Source organism: Protopterus annectens, chromosome 12.part0 (assembly GCF_019279795.1).
Source record: "Protopterus annectens isolate FY-2018-M chromosome 12.part0, PAN1.0, whole genome shotgun sequence".
Lineage (NCBI taxonomy): Eukaryota > Metazoa > Chordata > Ceratodontiformes > Protopteridae > Protopterus > Protopterus annectens.
The window spans coordinates 1390354601-1390372946 of NC_056746.1; the positions used below are offsets into that span (position 1 = coordinate 1390354601).

The window sequence follows — 18346 nt, forward strand, 5'->3', positions numbered from 1 at the left end:
ACCACGACGTCCCTCGCTGTTGGTTTTGTGCCTTATTTAACCCCCAAACCATTCGTCATTGGGCTATTTTTGTCACTAAATTTTTTCGATCTCATTTTCCATATTTTGAAATGGCTTCAGTAAGCCATCTGACTACCGATCTTCAGAAAAAATGCAAGATAAAGACGGAGACAGACCGCATAGGTCCAAAACTGCCTACGACGCTTCTGCTAAGCTAGTCGCCAGTCTGCCGGTACTCAGTGAGGCACCTTTGCAGCCCCTGATGCCCACTTCTATGGATTTGCAGGCCTCTGCTGAGACTCATTTGGAGTCTGGTATACCCTGAGATGCTCCTTCGACTGTGGAACCAGCGGATGTCTCTACCTTGGATGGGTTCAGAGCCTCTGTGCAGGCACTGGCTTCTGAGGATGTTTTTCATCCTACTGATGTGTGAATCAAACTGACGACTTCTCTTTTTGCCAAAACTATCGAGTTTCTTAGGCCCAGAGTACACACTACACCTAAAAAAACAATGACCAAAGCACATGCTCAGGAACCCATGCCACAAAAATAAATGCTTAGAATGGCTGAAGACCTTATTACGCTAATTAGGGGAAGCTAGCCTTCTCCTGCTAAGAGACAAAGAATGCAGTTGCCTTCAGATTCTACAGACCAGGAGTCCAATGACTCTGCCCTTTCTGATTATCAGGACATGTCCTTATCAGCCTATGAGGATTCTGATGCAGAGGAATCCATTTCCACTGCCTCCCCTCCAGTTGATTTTTCTTTTGGTGAAACCTTGCATACTTTAAGAGAGCATTTCCATCAGGAATGCCAGGACGATCCTCAATCCAAAAAGAGACTCAGAGAATTTTTAGAGTTGCCTCAGCACATGCCTTTAGCAATACCCCCTGTCCTGGATGTTGTGGATGATGTTTTCATGGAATCCAGTCTTACTCCAGACACTTTACCCCCGGCCCATAGGAAACCAGACAGGTACTACTGAGTACCTGACTCCCATAAGTTTCTTTTCAAGAATCCTACTGCTGATCCAGAGATCATTTCCCAGGGGCCTAAAGGTATCAAGGGAACTACAGCCAAGAATCCCACCCCTTCAGATAGGGATTCCAGGGCTTTAGACAGATGGGGTAAGAAGGTATATACCTCTGCAACTCTGGCCATCAGGGCACTGAATTGCCAGTTTCACATGCTGAAGTACCAACAACATATTATGGAACTAATTAAACAGAAAATAGCAATACTTCCAGATTGTGCAGAAAATAAAGATTTGCAAGAGCTTATGCATTCTGCAAACCAAGTTAGTAGGCATACTTTGCAGTGTGGTTTCGATGCCTTAGAAGCATCTTGCAGGGCTGCAGTCATTGGCGTGGTACCGAGAAGACATGCTTGGCCAAAGGAACAGACCTTGCCAGATCATGTCAAATCCAAATTACTTGATGCACCTTTAAATAAGGACTGTTTGTTTGGTGCCAAAGCAGAAGAAGTTCTTAAAAAGATGGAAGAAAAAACTAAATTTATGCAAACTGTTAAAGAATTCCTACAAGTGCAACCACCTAGGTTCAGTAGGCACTGTCCTTCAAAACACTGGTCCTTTCCAGCCCCCTCCAGGCCTTCCCAGACAAGACCCAGGGGAAACAGACCACCCAGACTACAGTCTCAGGGTATGCAGAGATCTAAGCAATGGAGTGCCCCCACCCCTAAATCAGGGAAAGATAAGCCATCGCCCTTTGGAAAAAGTTCATAATTACTTCTCAGCCCTGCCCAATTGCTTGTGCCCCTAGGAGGAAAACTTGCTCTTCATGCCAAAAACTGGATGTCCATCACTCAGGACCTGTGGGTCCTCAACATTGTATCTCAGGGGTACAAATTTTAGTTCCACTCACTGCCAACCCCATGTGGGTTTCCAGATCTTACTCCAAATCAGTGGGCAGAGGCACAAAAACAAGTACTTTCCCTTCTCAATATCAGAGCTATTCAGCCTGTACCAGTAGACAAAAGGGGTCAGGGTTTTTACTCCAGGCTTTTCCTGGTACCCAGGAAAGAGGGCTCTTGGCACCCAATCCTGGATCTTTCAATTCTCAACACTTTCCAGGTGGGCCCAAAGTTCAAGATGCTTACCCTGCAACAGCTTCTCCCTATGCTAGCCAAGGATGCCCAGTTAGTCAACACAGACTTAAAAGAAGCTTATCAGCACATCCCCATAAGGGTGTCATGCAGGAAATATCTACATTTCAGAGAAGGATCCATGCACTATCAGTTCTCTGCACTTTCCTTTGGCTTATCTACTGCACCCAGGGTATTCACAAAATGCCTGGCTCCAGACATTGCATATTGCAGGCAGAGAAATATCCAAATTTACCCATACTTGGATGACTGCCTGACACAGGTGGACAGTCAGGAATTGCTGCTTCAGCACCTGGCCTTTGTAAAAAAACTTCTCACTTCATTGAGGTACACCATCAATGAAAAGAAATCACAACTGGTACCCAATCAAAAGATTGTATTCCTGGGAGCAAGCTTGGACACAACTTCCCAGATAGCATTTCTCACTTCAGAAAAACAAGCCTGACAGACTATGTCAAGCAAATGGCCACCAGAACCCAGCTATCTGCAAAAAAAAATGCTGCAAGCCCTAGGGTTCATGGCCTCATGTATTCTGCCAATTCCATATGCAAGACTGCATACGAGGAAACCTTAATGGTACTTAAAAAGTTTTTGGTGCCAGCATTCTCAGGACCTGGAAACAGTTATTCCTATCATACTTTGTCTAAGGGCAGAGTTCCTTTGGTGGGCAGAAGCTTGCAACCACAACAAGGGATGTCATTTTACTCAACCCCATGCCACCAAAACCCTGACCACAGATGCATCAGACTATGCATGGGGGGCTCACATGGCGGGGAAATGCATTCAGGGCCACTGGAGCCCAAGCCAAATTCTCCTGCACATCAATCAAAAAGAGATGCTAGCTGTACAGAATGCTGTGACAGCTTTCAGATACCTAATCCTTCCAGGACAACTGCTGGTAAAAACAGACAACACCACAGTTATGTGGTACATAAATAAGTGGGGGGAACCCATTCTTACTCACTCTGCAGGTTAGCCATGGCCCTGTGGAATACGATCTTGAACAACCATGTCCATCTATAAGCTCACTTCCTGCCAGGCACACAAAATTCACTGGCAGACAACCTAAGCAGAAATCTCCTAGTTTCACATGAGTGGAAATTGGAGCCCAGCACCTTCAAACTTCTGATTCAGAGGTGGGGAACCCCAGAGGTGGATCTCTTTGCCTCCCCCGAGAACCACCAGTTATGCAAATTCTGCACCAGAAACCCTCACAGCAGGGCCTGGAAGGTGGATACCCTATCCTTTCATTGGGAAAATCTCTCAATCTATGCCTTTCCCCCTCTGCCCCTTCTCTCAAGAGTACTACTCAAGATAAAACAAGACAGGCCAAGGGCAATTCTGATTGCCCAGACTGGCCACACCAGCACTGGTACACACTCCTGTGCATTCTGACAACGGTACCACCCTGGCACCTACACCAGACCCCTACCCTGCTGTCACAGCAGCAGGGACAGATTTTGCACCCACAATTGCAAACCCAAAATCTTGCAGCCTGGCTTATTCCTCGAATACTCCACCAGCAACCCTAAGCAAACAGGTACTGGATGTAATCCTGGAAGCCAGAAGGCCTAGTACTAAGAAGTCCTATGCTGAAAAATGGAAAAGATATTGTTCTTAGATTCAGTCTAAAGGAAAGGACATAGCTGTGCCCTCCATACCTCTAATCCTGGACTACCAAGCAGAGCTGCTCCACAGAGGTCAATTCTTCTCCTCCATTAAGATTCATGCCTCTGCCATTTCAGCTCATTACAATACTGAGCCAGGATCCTGAACTCTTTGGATATACACAGACAGCTCAGGTTCTACCTTGATAGGACTAAGCCTTTCAGAAAATCTGACCAGCTGCTAGTCAGCTTTGTAACAGGGGCAGAGAGCAAGGCCATTTCTAAACAAACCATTTCCAAATGGATAGCACACTGCATCCATTTCTGCTACAAGCACCATGGAAAACCATCCCCTCAGGGGGTCAGAACACATTCCACTAGGGCTATCTCTACCTCTACAGCATTCCTCAGGGGAGTTCCTACCAGGGACATTCTGGAAGCTGCAACCTGGAGTTCTGTACACACCTTCACCAAGCTTTACCACTTACCTATCTTTTCCAAATCCAGGGCAAGATTTGCTACAGCAGTTTTGCAAGGCCTATTAGCCAGCTCTAACTCTTCTTGACTGCCTCCATCCATCCTCAGCTTTGGAATCAACCCAAGTGTGATGACTGCAACAGTGAAACATGAAGAACATAGTACAGTTTGTGTACATTTACCATAAATGTAGATGTTCAAGTGTATTCACTGTTGCAGTCCTGGTTTCCCTCCCTCCAGCCCCCTGGCTTTCTCTGTCTATCTATCTCTCTTCTCTATGGCTATTCCTAATGGCATTGGTATTTACTTTTTACTGGTGGTGTTTTCCCCACCATATACTAGCTCCCTGTTTGGGGGCTCCTGACATTTGGGACAAGAAAAACTGATGTAATGGCATTGGTTGCATGTTTTATACCCCCAATGACCTGACGTCATGGAAGAAGTGACAGCATCTGATGCAGAGATACTAAGACTCTGGTATTCAGGCCGACTGAGGGCTACCTGCAGGCAGATAACCCAAGTGTGATGACTGCAACAGTGAATACACTCTAACATCTACATTTATGGTAAGTGTACACAATTGTACTTTTTCATGTATCAGTTGATCACAGGTGAATACTAGGCTAGCTGCCCTGAAGGGCCATTTTAATTCTAACCAATAACTTGATGTCAGAATCAAATCCTGTACTTTGTGTCTGGGAAGTAAAGACCTTAATCATTATGCCAAACCCATCAAAATAGCTAATGTTATTAAAATCATTAGAAAGGTGAGCTATAGTTAACCAAAATATAACCAAATGAGCCATAATTTGAATAAATTAAATTCCTAAATCAGCACTGTTCCCTATATTATTAAGAAGCAACAGCAATATTTAAAATATATAAAAAATCCTTATCTTGACCTTAAACTTGCTTTTAGGTTCCCTATTATACAATTGAAGAGACTTTTCTTCAAACACTTAATATTCTAACCCAAAACATCAAAAACACTAAACCATGAATGGCCATGTATTGTGAAGTTTGTGTTGTTTGTTTGCGGCCTCATGAATTATTTTCCCGAGGAAAAAATTCACGCACGTGGCCATTCGCGGTTTAGTGTTTTCTATGTTTTGGGTTTGAATATTAGGCGTTCCAAAAAAAGTCTCTTCGATCACGTAATATAGACCCTTTCTTTTGTGTGCCATTTCCTTTGATCTGAGAAAAAGGGAAGACCTTCTATAAGCCCATTTTGATATTATGACACTAGTCTTACTGTAATACAGTGCCTGCAGTAGTAATGGCTTACCCTATAAACAAACTTATTGACTTATTTTCATGCAATGATACAGAATTACTGAATTAAACACATAGGTCTCTACTGGTTGACAACATCTTTTGCACTCATAGTTGATAGTAAACATACTCATACTGGGAGATTTCATTGTTTTTCATAATATTGTACTGATAGGTAGAAATTGTACTACTGTACATTTGTACACTGAAATAATTTACAGACATGGTGGAACTAGTGTTCTCCTTAGCTTTTTATGCATCACATTGGAAAAGGCACCTCCGCACTCTCTTACCCTCAGTCATTCAGACACCCATGAAGATACAAATATATACACAGTTCCAGACATTTATATACCCACACCAACATCCATTCATCAAGAAACAAGTCCTCCCTACAGTCAGTCACACTTATGGAAGTACTTACCTATTGACTTACATGCATGCTCAAACACACACTAGACGGTCACTTCTCTAACTAACCCCCCATTAGTGTAACCACTCAGACAGACACACTCACACAAGCACACACACACACACACACACACACACACACACACACACACACACACACACACACACACACACACACACACACACACACACACTCTATCTCTCTCCCCCATAGTAGTCAGTGAACCTAACTAGCATGTATTTGAAGGAGTTACAAGATCTCTATACTACAAAGAAACAATGCCAGAGATATACATTTCATGCATGTAGTGACCAGAACTCAGACCTGAACCCCATACTTAAGAGCTATAATACAGGCAAAGTCAATGCATTTGTTTAAGTGCCTATATAGGGCAAGCTTGTATTCCTCTGCATAGGAAACATTGTTGTCTATACTGTCAGGGGCTTCAAAACTTTTCATACCATAGCTTAGTAGGCAATAGTTTGCTTTGGAGTAATTGTTCAGACTTTTCTCTCCAATGAGGGTGTCAGGTTTGATCTTTACTTCAAACAAGACAGATTTTTATTACAATAAAGAACACAAAGGTAAAATAAGTAGTAGGAAAGTTACAGTGTTGGAACAAATATTACTGCAATGTGAAAATGTGGAACTGTTAAAATATGTATTGAGGCGTAAAGAGTCCATTCTTATAATGAAATATAATACTCTGATACCTAATGGGTTAAACAAAGAAAGCAATTGGCAAAGTTTTATATAGTGGTTTTTTAACTTTAAATGTGAAATGGAATGTGTTTTAGTAATTAGTATGTAATTGATTAATTGAAATGTGTTTGAATGAAATATAAAAGGAGGGACTTTTTAGATACTAAGGTTTTACTCTGCAAAGGCTACGGCCGAGGCGCTAGAGAAATTTTATCTTAAAATAAATAGTGGTTTTGGAAAGTAGAGCTGTTTTTCACTTGTCATTTCTTTTCTTGGTCGTTATCAAAAAAGACAGATTTTTGGTCTGACCCTTCTATGAAGGGTGACACACAGAGGTTGTGCAGTGACCCCTCATGTTTGTGAGCACTAGGTCCAGGACATTTGAGGCCCCTGTGGAGTTCCAGACTAACTCTTCCAGGGCATTTGAATTAAAAAAGTCCTGGAACCTCATAGTGATTTTGTTTGTGATCATGAAGTTTCCCAATCGATGGACCGATAGTTAAAATCTCCCATGACCACGGTGTTTAGCTGTATGTTGAGTGACTGTAGCAAGTCCAGGTAGATGGTGTGTATCTTCTGGTTCACGGTGGTGGTCCTGTAGCTAGCAATGATGTGGAAGGGTGTTTTTCCTATAAGTAATTAGACTTGGATTAGCTCCAGTGAGTCGTATTGTTTCAGAAGTCTTGAGGTGTATTTGGATTTGATGAATATGGATACACCTCCATCTTTGGTTCTTTCATGCTCGTTTTGGGGTCTGAACGTGTGAAAGGCATTGCAGCCTTATACAGCAAGTGTGCGCTCAGTGGCCTTGAACCAAGTCTCTGTGACTACACAAGCATCAGCATCTTCCAAGGCTAGGAGTGCTTCCAGGATGTGCAGTTTAGTGTTTAAGCTCCTAGCATTAAGCAGTATGACCTTGGGTTTGTCTTTAGTGGATTTCTTTATGTCAGAAGTTTTGTTGTTTGGACATTACCTAAAAAAAGGTGCTACGGGGAGGCAAGTGTCTTTGTCAGTATTCTAAAGCCTTGAGGAGACAGATGAATGCCATCTCTGTCAAAGCAGTGTGGACTGCCTACCATGTCTTCTCAGGCAGATAGATATTGGATCCCCCTGGAGTGACACCAGACGCTAATCCAATTATTGAAACAATTTTTTGTCTGTGTTGTGCCATCATCCTTGGTGAAGGTAGAATGCTGCTTAGGGATTTTTCAATGTGGTGAGAGGAACATATGTGTGTCTCACTACTGAGTCACCTGTACCCAGAACATTTGGTTTTGAGGTGTTATGCCTTAGGGGCTTAATTGCTGAAACACTGATATTTGTGTTGTGTGTGGTGGTGGATTCTGTTTGTGTACTGGTATGTGTATGTTTACACTTGGGAGGTCTCTGTTTTTTAGTAGACTGTTAGTGAGTACCTCTGCTTATGTGGGTTTAAGTGTCTTGACCTTCTGTTGTGTGAGAGAGAAGGTATGTGTGCTGACAACCGGTTGTATGTCTTGCTTTTATTGCCAGAGGACTGATTTTAATTTCATGGCATAGTTACATCTCTCACATACTGTATTTGTTTGATTTAGGAGCAAGTAATTGTCAATGTACATGAGGCAATTGCTACATTGCCTCAGGATGCCCATCTCAATCGGGTTGGCTGGAGAAATGGTGAGAAACTGTCCATCCATTGTGGTGGGTATATATTATAGTGACTAGTGGGGAGGGGGTACGGTGGACCAAGATTTGCTTGTAAGACCAGCAAGGGCGGCTATCTTGTGGACTTCTAAGGGTATAAGACTATGTCAGTGCCTTAGAAAGTGTAGCTGGGTTGCTCTCTGGGTAGCAATGCACAACTGCATTTCTCACAGAGAGGCAGTGGAGCTAAGAAAGGTTCCCTAGCAGGTATCAAGGGAAAATATTTCTTTCTAAGAGTTTGCATCTATACACAGCAGTGCTAAACCCCATTGCACAGTGTCCAGCTATGTGCAAACACAGTGCTTAAATATAAATGAAATTAAAGAGTTGAAACACTAACTAGCCAATGGGAGAGCCCAAAATGGAGCCTTTTACCAGCAATCCCCAACTCAGATGTGTCCTGGGCTGCACACTTCTGCCACAAGGATGCAGGAAGGCCTTCTTAATGTAGGGTGGCTGGTTTTAGCTATGAGATACAGCAGTACTCGGATGACAATGTGCAGAAAATAACAGTTAAAGCAGCAACAACAGTATAAAATGGAATGGAAATTAAGTATAAAGCAGTTCACAAAAGTGCAATGCAAGCTTTAAATATACTTATTTTTGTGGGTCACAGTGGTTGCCTCTGATTTAGTTTAGATTCACTCCAGGTCTCTGACTAAGTCACCAAACTTGGAGCAGATCCTCCAAACTGAGTGAAAAACTGTACAAACAAGGTGCTTAAATACCAATACAATGAAGCATTTGTAACACTAACTAGCAAATGAGAGAGCATAAAACTGAACCTTTTACCAACAATCTGATGGTGACTACCAGGGCCTTTATAAGCCTAGCCAAGCAATCTTACCTAATTATGTCCCTATGTATCATGGGCATTTATTAGAAGGGGGTATGCTAGTGGGTGGTATACTAGTTTGGGCATTACTGCCTGCTTCTATCTATCAGAGACATGGGTCACAAACCTGGGGTAAATTTCTGACTTCCCATCCATTGGCCAAGGTTACATATAAATAGGACTATGATTGGGCTCTGCTTCACATAGGTGGTGGAATCTGTTCCAGAGCATGGGAATCCTCTGAGGCACATATCTTCTCACTAACATGTGTTATATATGTCACCAGGAAAATGTAAATCCTTAGATTTAGTGGTTCTAATGCATTTTGTTTTGTGGATGGTGGAATCCTAACCTTAATATGGTATATATTACAAAAGGAAAAAAGTTATGGCTAAAATCAGGAAGAGCAATTCTTGTAATAATAGGAGCTCTCTAATTAAACTTAACTGGAAACTAACTGGATTAATTAAGTCCAATGAGGCCATTTTACAAGATCAAGATAGCCTCACAGGCTAATGACAACCATATGACCCTCTACAGCTATGTCCAAAACCTGAACGGCAGCATACGCGTGTGCCGGACCGGTGGTCAGTGCTGCCACCTGTAATGAGCAGAGTAACATAGTGAATTTTCTTGCTGACAAATTCAGCTCAGCTTTATATAATGAGGGAGACAAGGATACCTAATATAAGGAAGGCATGCCTAGATAAATGGAGTAGATTCTCTTTCTGGAGCCTTAGCATAGACCAAGACCCAGATACGGTACTGCAATCCCCTATACCTCAAATACAGGACATGCTTAAAAGTTCTTGGACTTTATTAACAAAAACGTCCTGGGTCAAATATTTGACAACCCACCAGAGGTAACAATATTCTTGACCTTGTCCTTAGAAATACAGCTTTGTCATGTACTATTCCCTTGATATTGACTTTTCCATTTGAGTCAGTTCATAAACAAATGACCTTTACCTTTAAATTTCTAAACCTTATCAGGGTCAATATGTCTGAATTTAAGGATTCAAATGCAAAAATCTCATTAAGTTCTATGAAGTTTTGAAATTTACTACCAGCACCACAACCCCAAACATAGTTATAACAAATAACTTCACAAATGATTTCTATGCCTACTTAGATAATTACATAGACCAGACAGACCCTGGCAGGTGTAAATATAATGGAAAATTTTAAAACAAACCACCCTGTTGGTTCAGTGAGATAAATAAACTATCCAAAAGAGGAAAAAAGTTGCTGATCTGGTGGTGTAGAGAGAAAATGTCCTGACTACAACCCAAGCAATCTGGGTTCGATTAGTATCTCAGGTGACTGATGGAATGACTGTGAGAAATGGGCATACCAATCCTGGGGGGAGGGTGGTGTGTGGGCATCTCGGGATAATGATCCCTGGTGGAGGCATGATCAGAGGGGCCAGTGAGAACGACTGAGCTGCAGTGAAGGTGGAGCAATATATAGAGGATCCCCACATTGCATGGTACTACATTGCCACAAAAGAAGGGTGGTGTAGATCAGAGTGTAAAGTGCGTGTGGTTATATCTTTAAGAAGCATGCAAAGCTCTACATGCACATATATAACCTGCACATATGCACAACCTTAGTGCCATTTTGAAGGAGCAGCTATGGAGTAAGCATTCATGCTCATAGTAATTAATTGTACATAAGTTACTTAAGTTACAATCTATAGTGAACAATAATAATGTGTTTCTATATAATAAAGCTGCTTGAACAGAACCCATGAAGATTTGTTTGTGTCCTAACACGAAAGCGACAGGGAAGATATGAGGTAGGCTAATGAGTCCCCCCAGACAGAAGCATAGGCATGTCGAATTTTTTTGCCTGAGATCTGTGACTGACCCCAGCAGGTTACTGGAATGAGTCCTGAGGGCATGAAAGAGCTAGTGGGCCCAGTGTGGATGAGGCACAAGGGTCAGGCCATAACCAATGAAGGAAGAGTGGGGGGAATTAAATGGCAAAAAAAAAAAACTTCTTAAAATATATAGTAGCTGAAAAGATCCTAAAGTCAAGGTAAATATAAAATAGTTGACTCAAAAGTTGGAAACTACTACTAGGGTTACTAAGGCAGCTCATAAACTTGAGTTAGTAGCCTGAAGGTAAGGACAATTACAAAGCCTTCTTTAACCTGAAGTTATCCAAAATAGTATCACATGGTCAGACTCAAACAGACTGGCCAACCAGTTCAGCTGGAGAGGCCACAAAAGTTCCTCACCAAAAGGATAAAGGGTCTCAAAAATCTGTCTTATGCTGCACGACTGAAAGAACTCCAGTTATATTCAGTTGCGTACCGCTTACTCAGAGGTGACCTATGCCTGACATACAAGGCCATGTCAAACCCAGATTTGATGAATATGCTTCATCTCAAAAAATCTAGATCCCTCAGAGCCACAAGGGCGGGTGACTTAAACCTCGACACGGTTATTAATAGGATGTGCTGGAGGGATAGATTCATCACCCAAAGACTCCCTATGCTGTGGAACAAAATCCCGGTTTATGTGAGGCAGAGCACCTCGCTGGCCTTGTTCAAGAGGAATCTTGACCAATGGATGGGAGATCGCAGATACACCCCAGGGGTTACCTCAGTGTCACTGCTCGACACTGAATATTAAGCCACACTCACACGTCTGTATATAATATGGCAGTCGACATGCCTATGCTTCTGTCTGGGGGGACTCATTAGCCTACCTCATATCTTCCCTGTTGCTTTCGTGTTAGGACACAAATAAACAAATCTTCATGGGTTCTGTTCAAGCAGCTTTATTATATAGAAACACATTATTATTGTTCACTATAGATTGTAACTTAAGTAACTTATGTACAATTAATTACTATGAGCATGAATGCTTACTCCATAGCTGCTCCTCCACCTACATGGTGTGGGTAGCAGAAGCCTCATCAGAGAGCATGAAGGTGACCAGTGGTGGTCTACAAGGCTGTATACTGGGACCCCTTTTGTTTCATATTTTATGTTTATGAGCTGCCTTAGTAGTCCTTTTCTGATCTCAAAACTATAAACCAAGACAAATGACTAACCATGTTTGTAGACAACTGTCAACTTGGAGTCATTATCAAGTCACTCTCTGACACCCAAGCCTTTCAGCAAGAAGTTACCCTTGTAACTACCTGTTATAGGAAAAATGAGCTTAAACTGAAGCTAAAAAATGCGACATTGTCATTTTTGAAAGACAACCTCTCTCCATGAAATACAACATTGACAACACTCCCTCCAAAATGCAAACATTGTTAGAGACTTTGGAATGGGGGTTGATAATTCCCTTTCATTCGATCACCATTGTAACAAAAGTGGTTATGAAGTCCTTGTACTTGACACAGCTAATTACCAAGGAATGTCATCCAGTTGTAAAGAGGTAGTTATTCCTTTATACTTGGTATTGGTTAGCCAATCAGTGAATACAGTCCCCCTTTGGGATATACCTCACTAGACATATCTTACAGACTCCTGAGAGGAGATGTAAGCTTTGCCTTTTAAGCCATTAGGGACCCAACTGTCCATGACTTTCTGTATCTCCAATAAACAAATAGCCCCACAAATACCAAAATCAGGAGTCTAAATCTTCACCAAAAGGTAAATAAAACTAGGTGGAGAGATAGGTTCATTAGTTAGCCTCTTCACCATGTCTAGAATAAACACATTTTGCAAATTTCTGTGATTCCTATGATTCCTCACTTGTCTCAGGAAATGTGTTGCTTTTTCTTTTGTATTGTTAACTTAAGTTTGACAAACTATGCTGCCTGCAACATCTTGGGGGAAAGATAGAGGAGTGACAGTAATGAGGTACTAAAAGTGGCAGTCAGCACTCATGCCATGCAGGAGACATAACTGGGTGACTAAGTGTAAAGAAGTCTGTATATAATATGGCAGACTTACATAAGGCACACACTGGACATAATGCTGGTGTCCTAGAAGCATTTGTTGGACACCAGTCCTTGACCACAAATAGCGCTATCCCAGACACATTCAGTCCTTACTTATCAGCTGCTATGAATACTCTGAAGGTCCAGTATTAGTGTGAGTGTGGCTTAATATTCAGCAGCCTGAAAGGGTTATGCAGCCTACAATGTTTGACCTGGTGGGCTACTAGCTCGGGAAAGCAAAACACAAGCTTCCTTAGCCTGAGTTAAGCCTCTGGACCTACCCTGAAGATGTAAATGCCCATTTAACATAAGTCAGTGAAAACAGTCATGAACAAAATCATGGCAACCTGGTCTCTAAAGTTGATGCTGTCTGGGTAACCATTGTTTACCCTCAGTTTTGAGGAGGTGGCAGGTAGGACTTTGACGCTGTGCAAGAGAAAGGGAGTGCCACCACCAGGAGTTGCAGTAGTCCAGAAGATATTTTAGGTAAGCTGACCTTTAAGGGTGATACAACCTGCGTTCCTAATGTGACCCCATGGTCCCTTATCTTATTGTAGTCTTACTCTTGCCAAATCTCATGGAGAAACCTCGCCAGCTGGTCTTTTTGCTGGTAATCCATCACCACCACTAGAAAGTGCACATTGTATTGTATTCTAGATCCAGATTAAATATGCAGCCCCTGTGGGGATACTGACATTTGACTGTAACAGCACAACAAAGATGCAGCTTTCACATGCAGTGAACCCAAGAACCTTCCAAATATGTATGCTATCATGAGATCCAAACATAGTAAGTGAGCAGAAAAACTTGGGAATTCTGGGGCATATATTCTTCCCTAGGACTGGACATGGACAGAGCCTTGTATACTTTAAAGGAACTTAACGCACAGATGTGGAACTCATGATGAAGAAAAAGAAATAGCCATTATGAGGGCTGTCAGAAAGCCAACCCAAGTACATGGGACAGGACTTTCTAAAATACAATATTTTCTCATTCATAGATGTTGTGCTAGACAGTTCTTACACTTGGTAACAAAATCTTTCTTACAGAAGGATATTAGAGTTGCAGAACGTTGTGCATTCAGCAAAGCATTCTTTAAATCCTGTTTCATTAAGATCGGTTTGTATTTATATAGACATGGTGTTTAAAGGTACAACATTTCTTGCCGGTTTGCTTGTGAATACTATGTTTGTAAGTAAGTCGTTTAATGCTGTTATCCTTTTTTTTAGCAGAACACCATGGCATCATCTTTTGAACATGAGTCGTTTGCTACAATGAGAAGTAATTGATTGTCATTCCGATTTTGTACAGCATTTATACATGAGGGAAGAATCCAGAAAAGATATTATACGGCAGTATGCATAACAATATTTATGAACTGACTTCATCGTCATGGTTCAGCATTTGAAAAAGCACCACTTGGGAATTCCTGCTGTATATCGACCTGTACGGAGAGGGATAACGTCGGCAGTGTAATGGCTGGCAGTAGTCTCTTTTAAGGTTTTATTTAATCAGAAAGCAGATGGAATTGTCATGTAACATGGGAACGAATACTGATACACCTAAGATACAATGTTTGAGGTAATCAGATACTGAGCAGTACCAGTTCATGACAGCTAACATTTATATGTGCAGCACAACTATAAACTGAGAACAGGTGGTACAAGAATTACAGCAAGGAAATTCAGCAATTTCTAATCAAATTAGTTTAAAAAATTATATAAACACAACGTTGTAAATAATGGGTCTTATATTGTAAAGGCTGTGCATATAATTTTCAAAAAGTACAAATATATTACAGCATGGAAAGGGTTAAAGGTTATAGTTCAAAGGAAAATCAAGCAGATTATCAGGCCAGGTCATTTCCAACCAGTATTGATGCATTTATTTTCCTAGTATCATTTCAGTCAGTGTTTAATTGACTCCAAAGGCTTTTTTCCCCAAAAATCCCTTTCACGTAAGAGTAAATTAGTTTACGGTTGAAAGAAACATATGGGCCATAATCATCCTGCCAATGACTTATTTTATGAAGCATAGATTAATGTATATATTTCTTTGGAAATAGGCCTTTGCTCCATGTTTTACATTAATGACATTCCTCATGGTCAAACAGTAGGTAAATAACTAATGAGAGAATCGAACCCTGAACCAAAGGACTATAGCTCACAGCCTTAACCCTCTGCACCAACTATTAGACTCTAATGCTTGCATATACAATATGTTTTGTAATATGCTGTGGTACATAGTAAACAAACACTCTGGATGCAAGATGTTATCCCAGGATTACTAGTTCTGATGTGTAGGAAATATTAACTCTTGTTGGACACTAGAACAGGGATCTCTAAAATCTTACTTTTGGAAATTTATATGAACATAGTCAAAGTAAAGATCTTATTATGTTTGGCATTTCTTCTGGGTAGACATGATGAAGGCTTTCAAGCTGTTTGCAGCATTAATCTTCATATTCCAAACAAATGATGCATCTCTTTGTTTCTTTCAGTCATGCATTTTACAAATTAAGTAAAAACATCATTTCAAAGGTAAAGAAGGTGCTCTAACAAATTATTATTTGCTGGAGGCATACTCTGCTGTTATACTTCCCACAAATGCATGCTGTCACACCTGCCCCTTACCTTCCTCTTCTCATCATCCTTTGGCCACTTATAATTATGAATTTTAGGCTCAAACTCAAAGCTTAATCCCCTTCTAGTTGCTTTTCATTTCACACTATTAGGCAATGTTCGCTCAACAGTGTTATATGGAATCATAGCTCTCATCCCTTTATGTCCAAAGTCAGCGACACAGTCAAAAATAATCAAGAACCAGAGAAAAAGGCCCCATATTAGGGGCATTTTTTGAATATGAGTATTACTGATCTAGAAAATTTACAGACTAACAAAACATGAATTAATGTGTACTCTGTGTGGTTAGAAATGTCAGTAAACATAATGATGGTCATTAATTATTGATTACAATCCAGCATCTTTTCAGAAAAAAAAATGATTTTGGAGGAGTTAGAACCAGTTACTGTTTTATAAATAATTTGGACCCCACCCACTCAATGACCATCAAGCCTTCCCCTTGAACACTTAATAGGCCAATTCATTCATTCCAATGGTGAGAGCCTGCTAGTATATGTGTTCCTCTGGGAAGCGAGAGTCAGGTGCTGAGTGAAGATTTTTGTATATGCTTCTGGTCTCCGCACTCCCATTTGAATGCATGCTGTGCGATTGTTGCTCCTAGAAGGCACACATGCTCTAAATCTCCTGACCAGGAAGTGCACCTGTTGCATCAAGCTTGATTGCTGACTATCATACAGCTTTTATTCTGCTGAACCATCACACTCCCTCCATGACAGACAAGTTAGCATCACCTGATGATTCCCATTCTCATCTGTCCTGCCTGCCCCCTAGTGCCTGTGTCATGGCAGGTCAACATTTTACAGAAAATATCAGAGAGACTTTACAGGCAATGTACATACCATTCTGTCAGCATAAAAACACATAGGTTAGGATGTACCTAGTGTTAGCCCAACCTTTTCCCATTTCTCATTTGGCCCACCCATTATCATTCAGTATTACTTAGTAATTAACTATTATACACAGATACTTTCATGCTGGGCTAAATGATGGAGCATGACTAGCCACTGTGACAGTAACAGTAATCTTGTAGGCTAGCAGAAAGTTGTATTGTTGCTATCTGCTAGAGTGCACTTTGAAGAAACCACAGGATGTCTTCCTTGTGTGGTTTCCTGGTGACAGAGAAAGAATAAGTTGTGGGAGTAAAAAGTAACCACAATAACAACTGTTGAAATAGTATGCAGCTGTGCAAGCATGGCATGGCCAAACAGAAACACGTTGCTCAGAACAGGGAAAACTTGACAGAAATTATTGGTGTGAGGGCAAAACGTGGGCCTTGATAGGTTTGCTGACAGGTTCTTGATAGGGTTCACATTTTCTTTCAGTAGGAATTCAGTAAATTTTCAGAATGTATCATATTCAGAGGTGTGCCCCTCTTCTGATGTTAGCCCATAATGTCAGGTGCTGGATACATAAATGCATTCATCCACGATGTGTGCCACTTCATTTCCTAGCTAGAAGCAAACACCTTGTGCATCAAAAAATAATCAAGATTTGACTCCTACCTACACAGTAAGCAAGTAATATAAAAGTAAATACTTGCCTGAGATATAGGAACTTGAGGCTAGATGGAAGATCCATCCATACACAATTCGATGGATGAAATAATGGAATTCCTGACCCATCAAGAATCCTCTTATAAATTCATTGATACTGTAAAGACTCCGGTATCACTTCTAGTTTTAGTTAACATAACCCATCTGAATGATTCACTTAAGAAAAATTATGAATGCTGCCAAAACAAGTGAGCATTGTAACCATTTTTGCTATAAATGTATATAATATTTATTACAACAGAGTGAAAAGAAAAACATTTCTTATCTGTTTATCTATAGTCAATTTGCTTATTAGACTAACTAATTCCTATTATATTCAGCTAAAATATAAAAGCTGTGCTAGTTAACTTTTGTGTGTGTGTGTGTGTGTGTGTGTGTGTGTGTGTGTGTGTGTGTGTGTGTGTGTGTGTGTGTGTGTGTGTGTGTGTGTGTGTGTGTGTGTGTGTGTGTAAATTACAGTTTTTTTTCTAGAAAGTGCTGTAAACTAAAACCAAATACTTGTAACCTTCTGAGTGTATATATAAAAAATGGTTTCATTTAAATATATTTTTGTTAAGAATTAAAGAAGGAATTTATGTGTCAGTCTCTCTTCTCTAGTCAAAAGATATGAATTATGGACAGTAAGTATATTTATATTAAATTTCTGTTTAGACAAAATGTCCTACACCCTCATCACATCTCAAGCTGGAATTGGCTACTCTTTGTGTCAGATATATGTGCATGGCACTTTTTTAGCCTTTGGAGTATAGCAATCATATTTCCTGGAAATGTGTTAGCTTTCAGGCAATCAGGTATTAGTCAAAGAACAGATTTTTCTTTACATGTCAGATAGCACTTTGATGTAAATCCTACCCATCAAGTTTTGTTAAAAATAACTCATGTTTTGTTATACTGTTTCCTGTTGTCTTAGAACTTCCCAGGAACAAGTAAAGGAATGTGATGAGCTACCCAAGGTGTTTATTGTAAAGGTTATTGGCTACCCAAGGTGTTTATTGTAAAGGTTATTGCTGCAACTGTATCCACATTGAATAAGAACTGGACTCCGGACAGCTGTGTGATATCTAGCCTGACACCTGCAGCTTTAGACATCCCTTACTTAGGGATGACCATTCCCCATGACGTGGGTATTAGTG

The 18346-nt window shown here is 40.8% G+C and overlaps 1 protein-coding gene across 4 annotated transcripts in view; it reads left to right on the top strand.

Annotated features, from left to right (window-relative positions):
* The window catches only part of LOC122817233 (collagen alpha-1(XIV) chain-like), a 950064-nt gene extending 932287 nt beyond the window's left edge, over nucleotides 1-17777 (top strand). For 3 of the 4 annotated variants that reach the window (XM_044090454.1, XM_044090451.1, XM_044090452.1), the window contains exon 42: nucleotides 14248-17777. In XM_044090454.1, coding sequence (XP_043946389.1) covers nucleotides 14248-14273 — 26 coding nt within the window. In that variant the 3' untranslated portion in view covers nucleotides 14274-17777. The remainder of the gene's footprint in view (nucleotides 1-14247) is intronic. The other variant, XM_044090453.1, reaches the window with a different exon arrangement.
* Nucleotides 17778-18346: the final 569 nt, after the last annotated feature.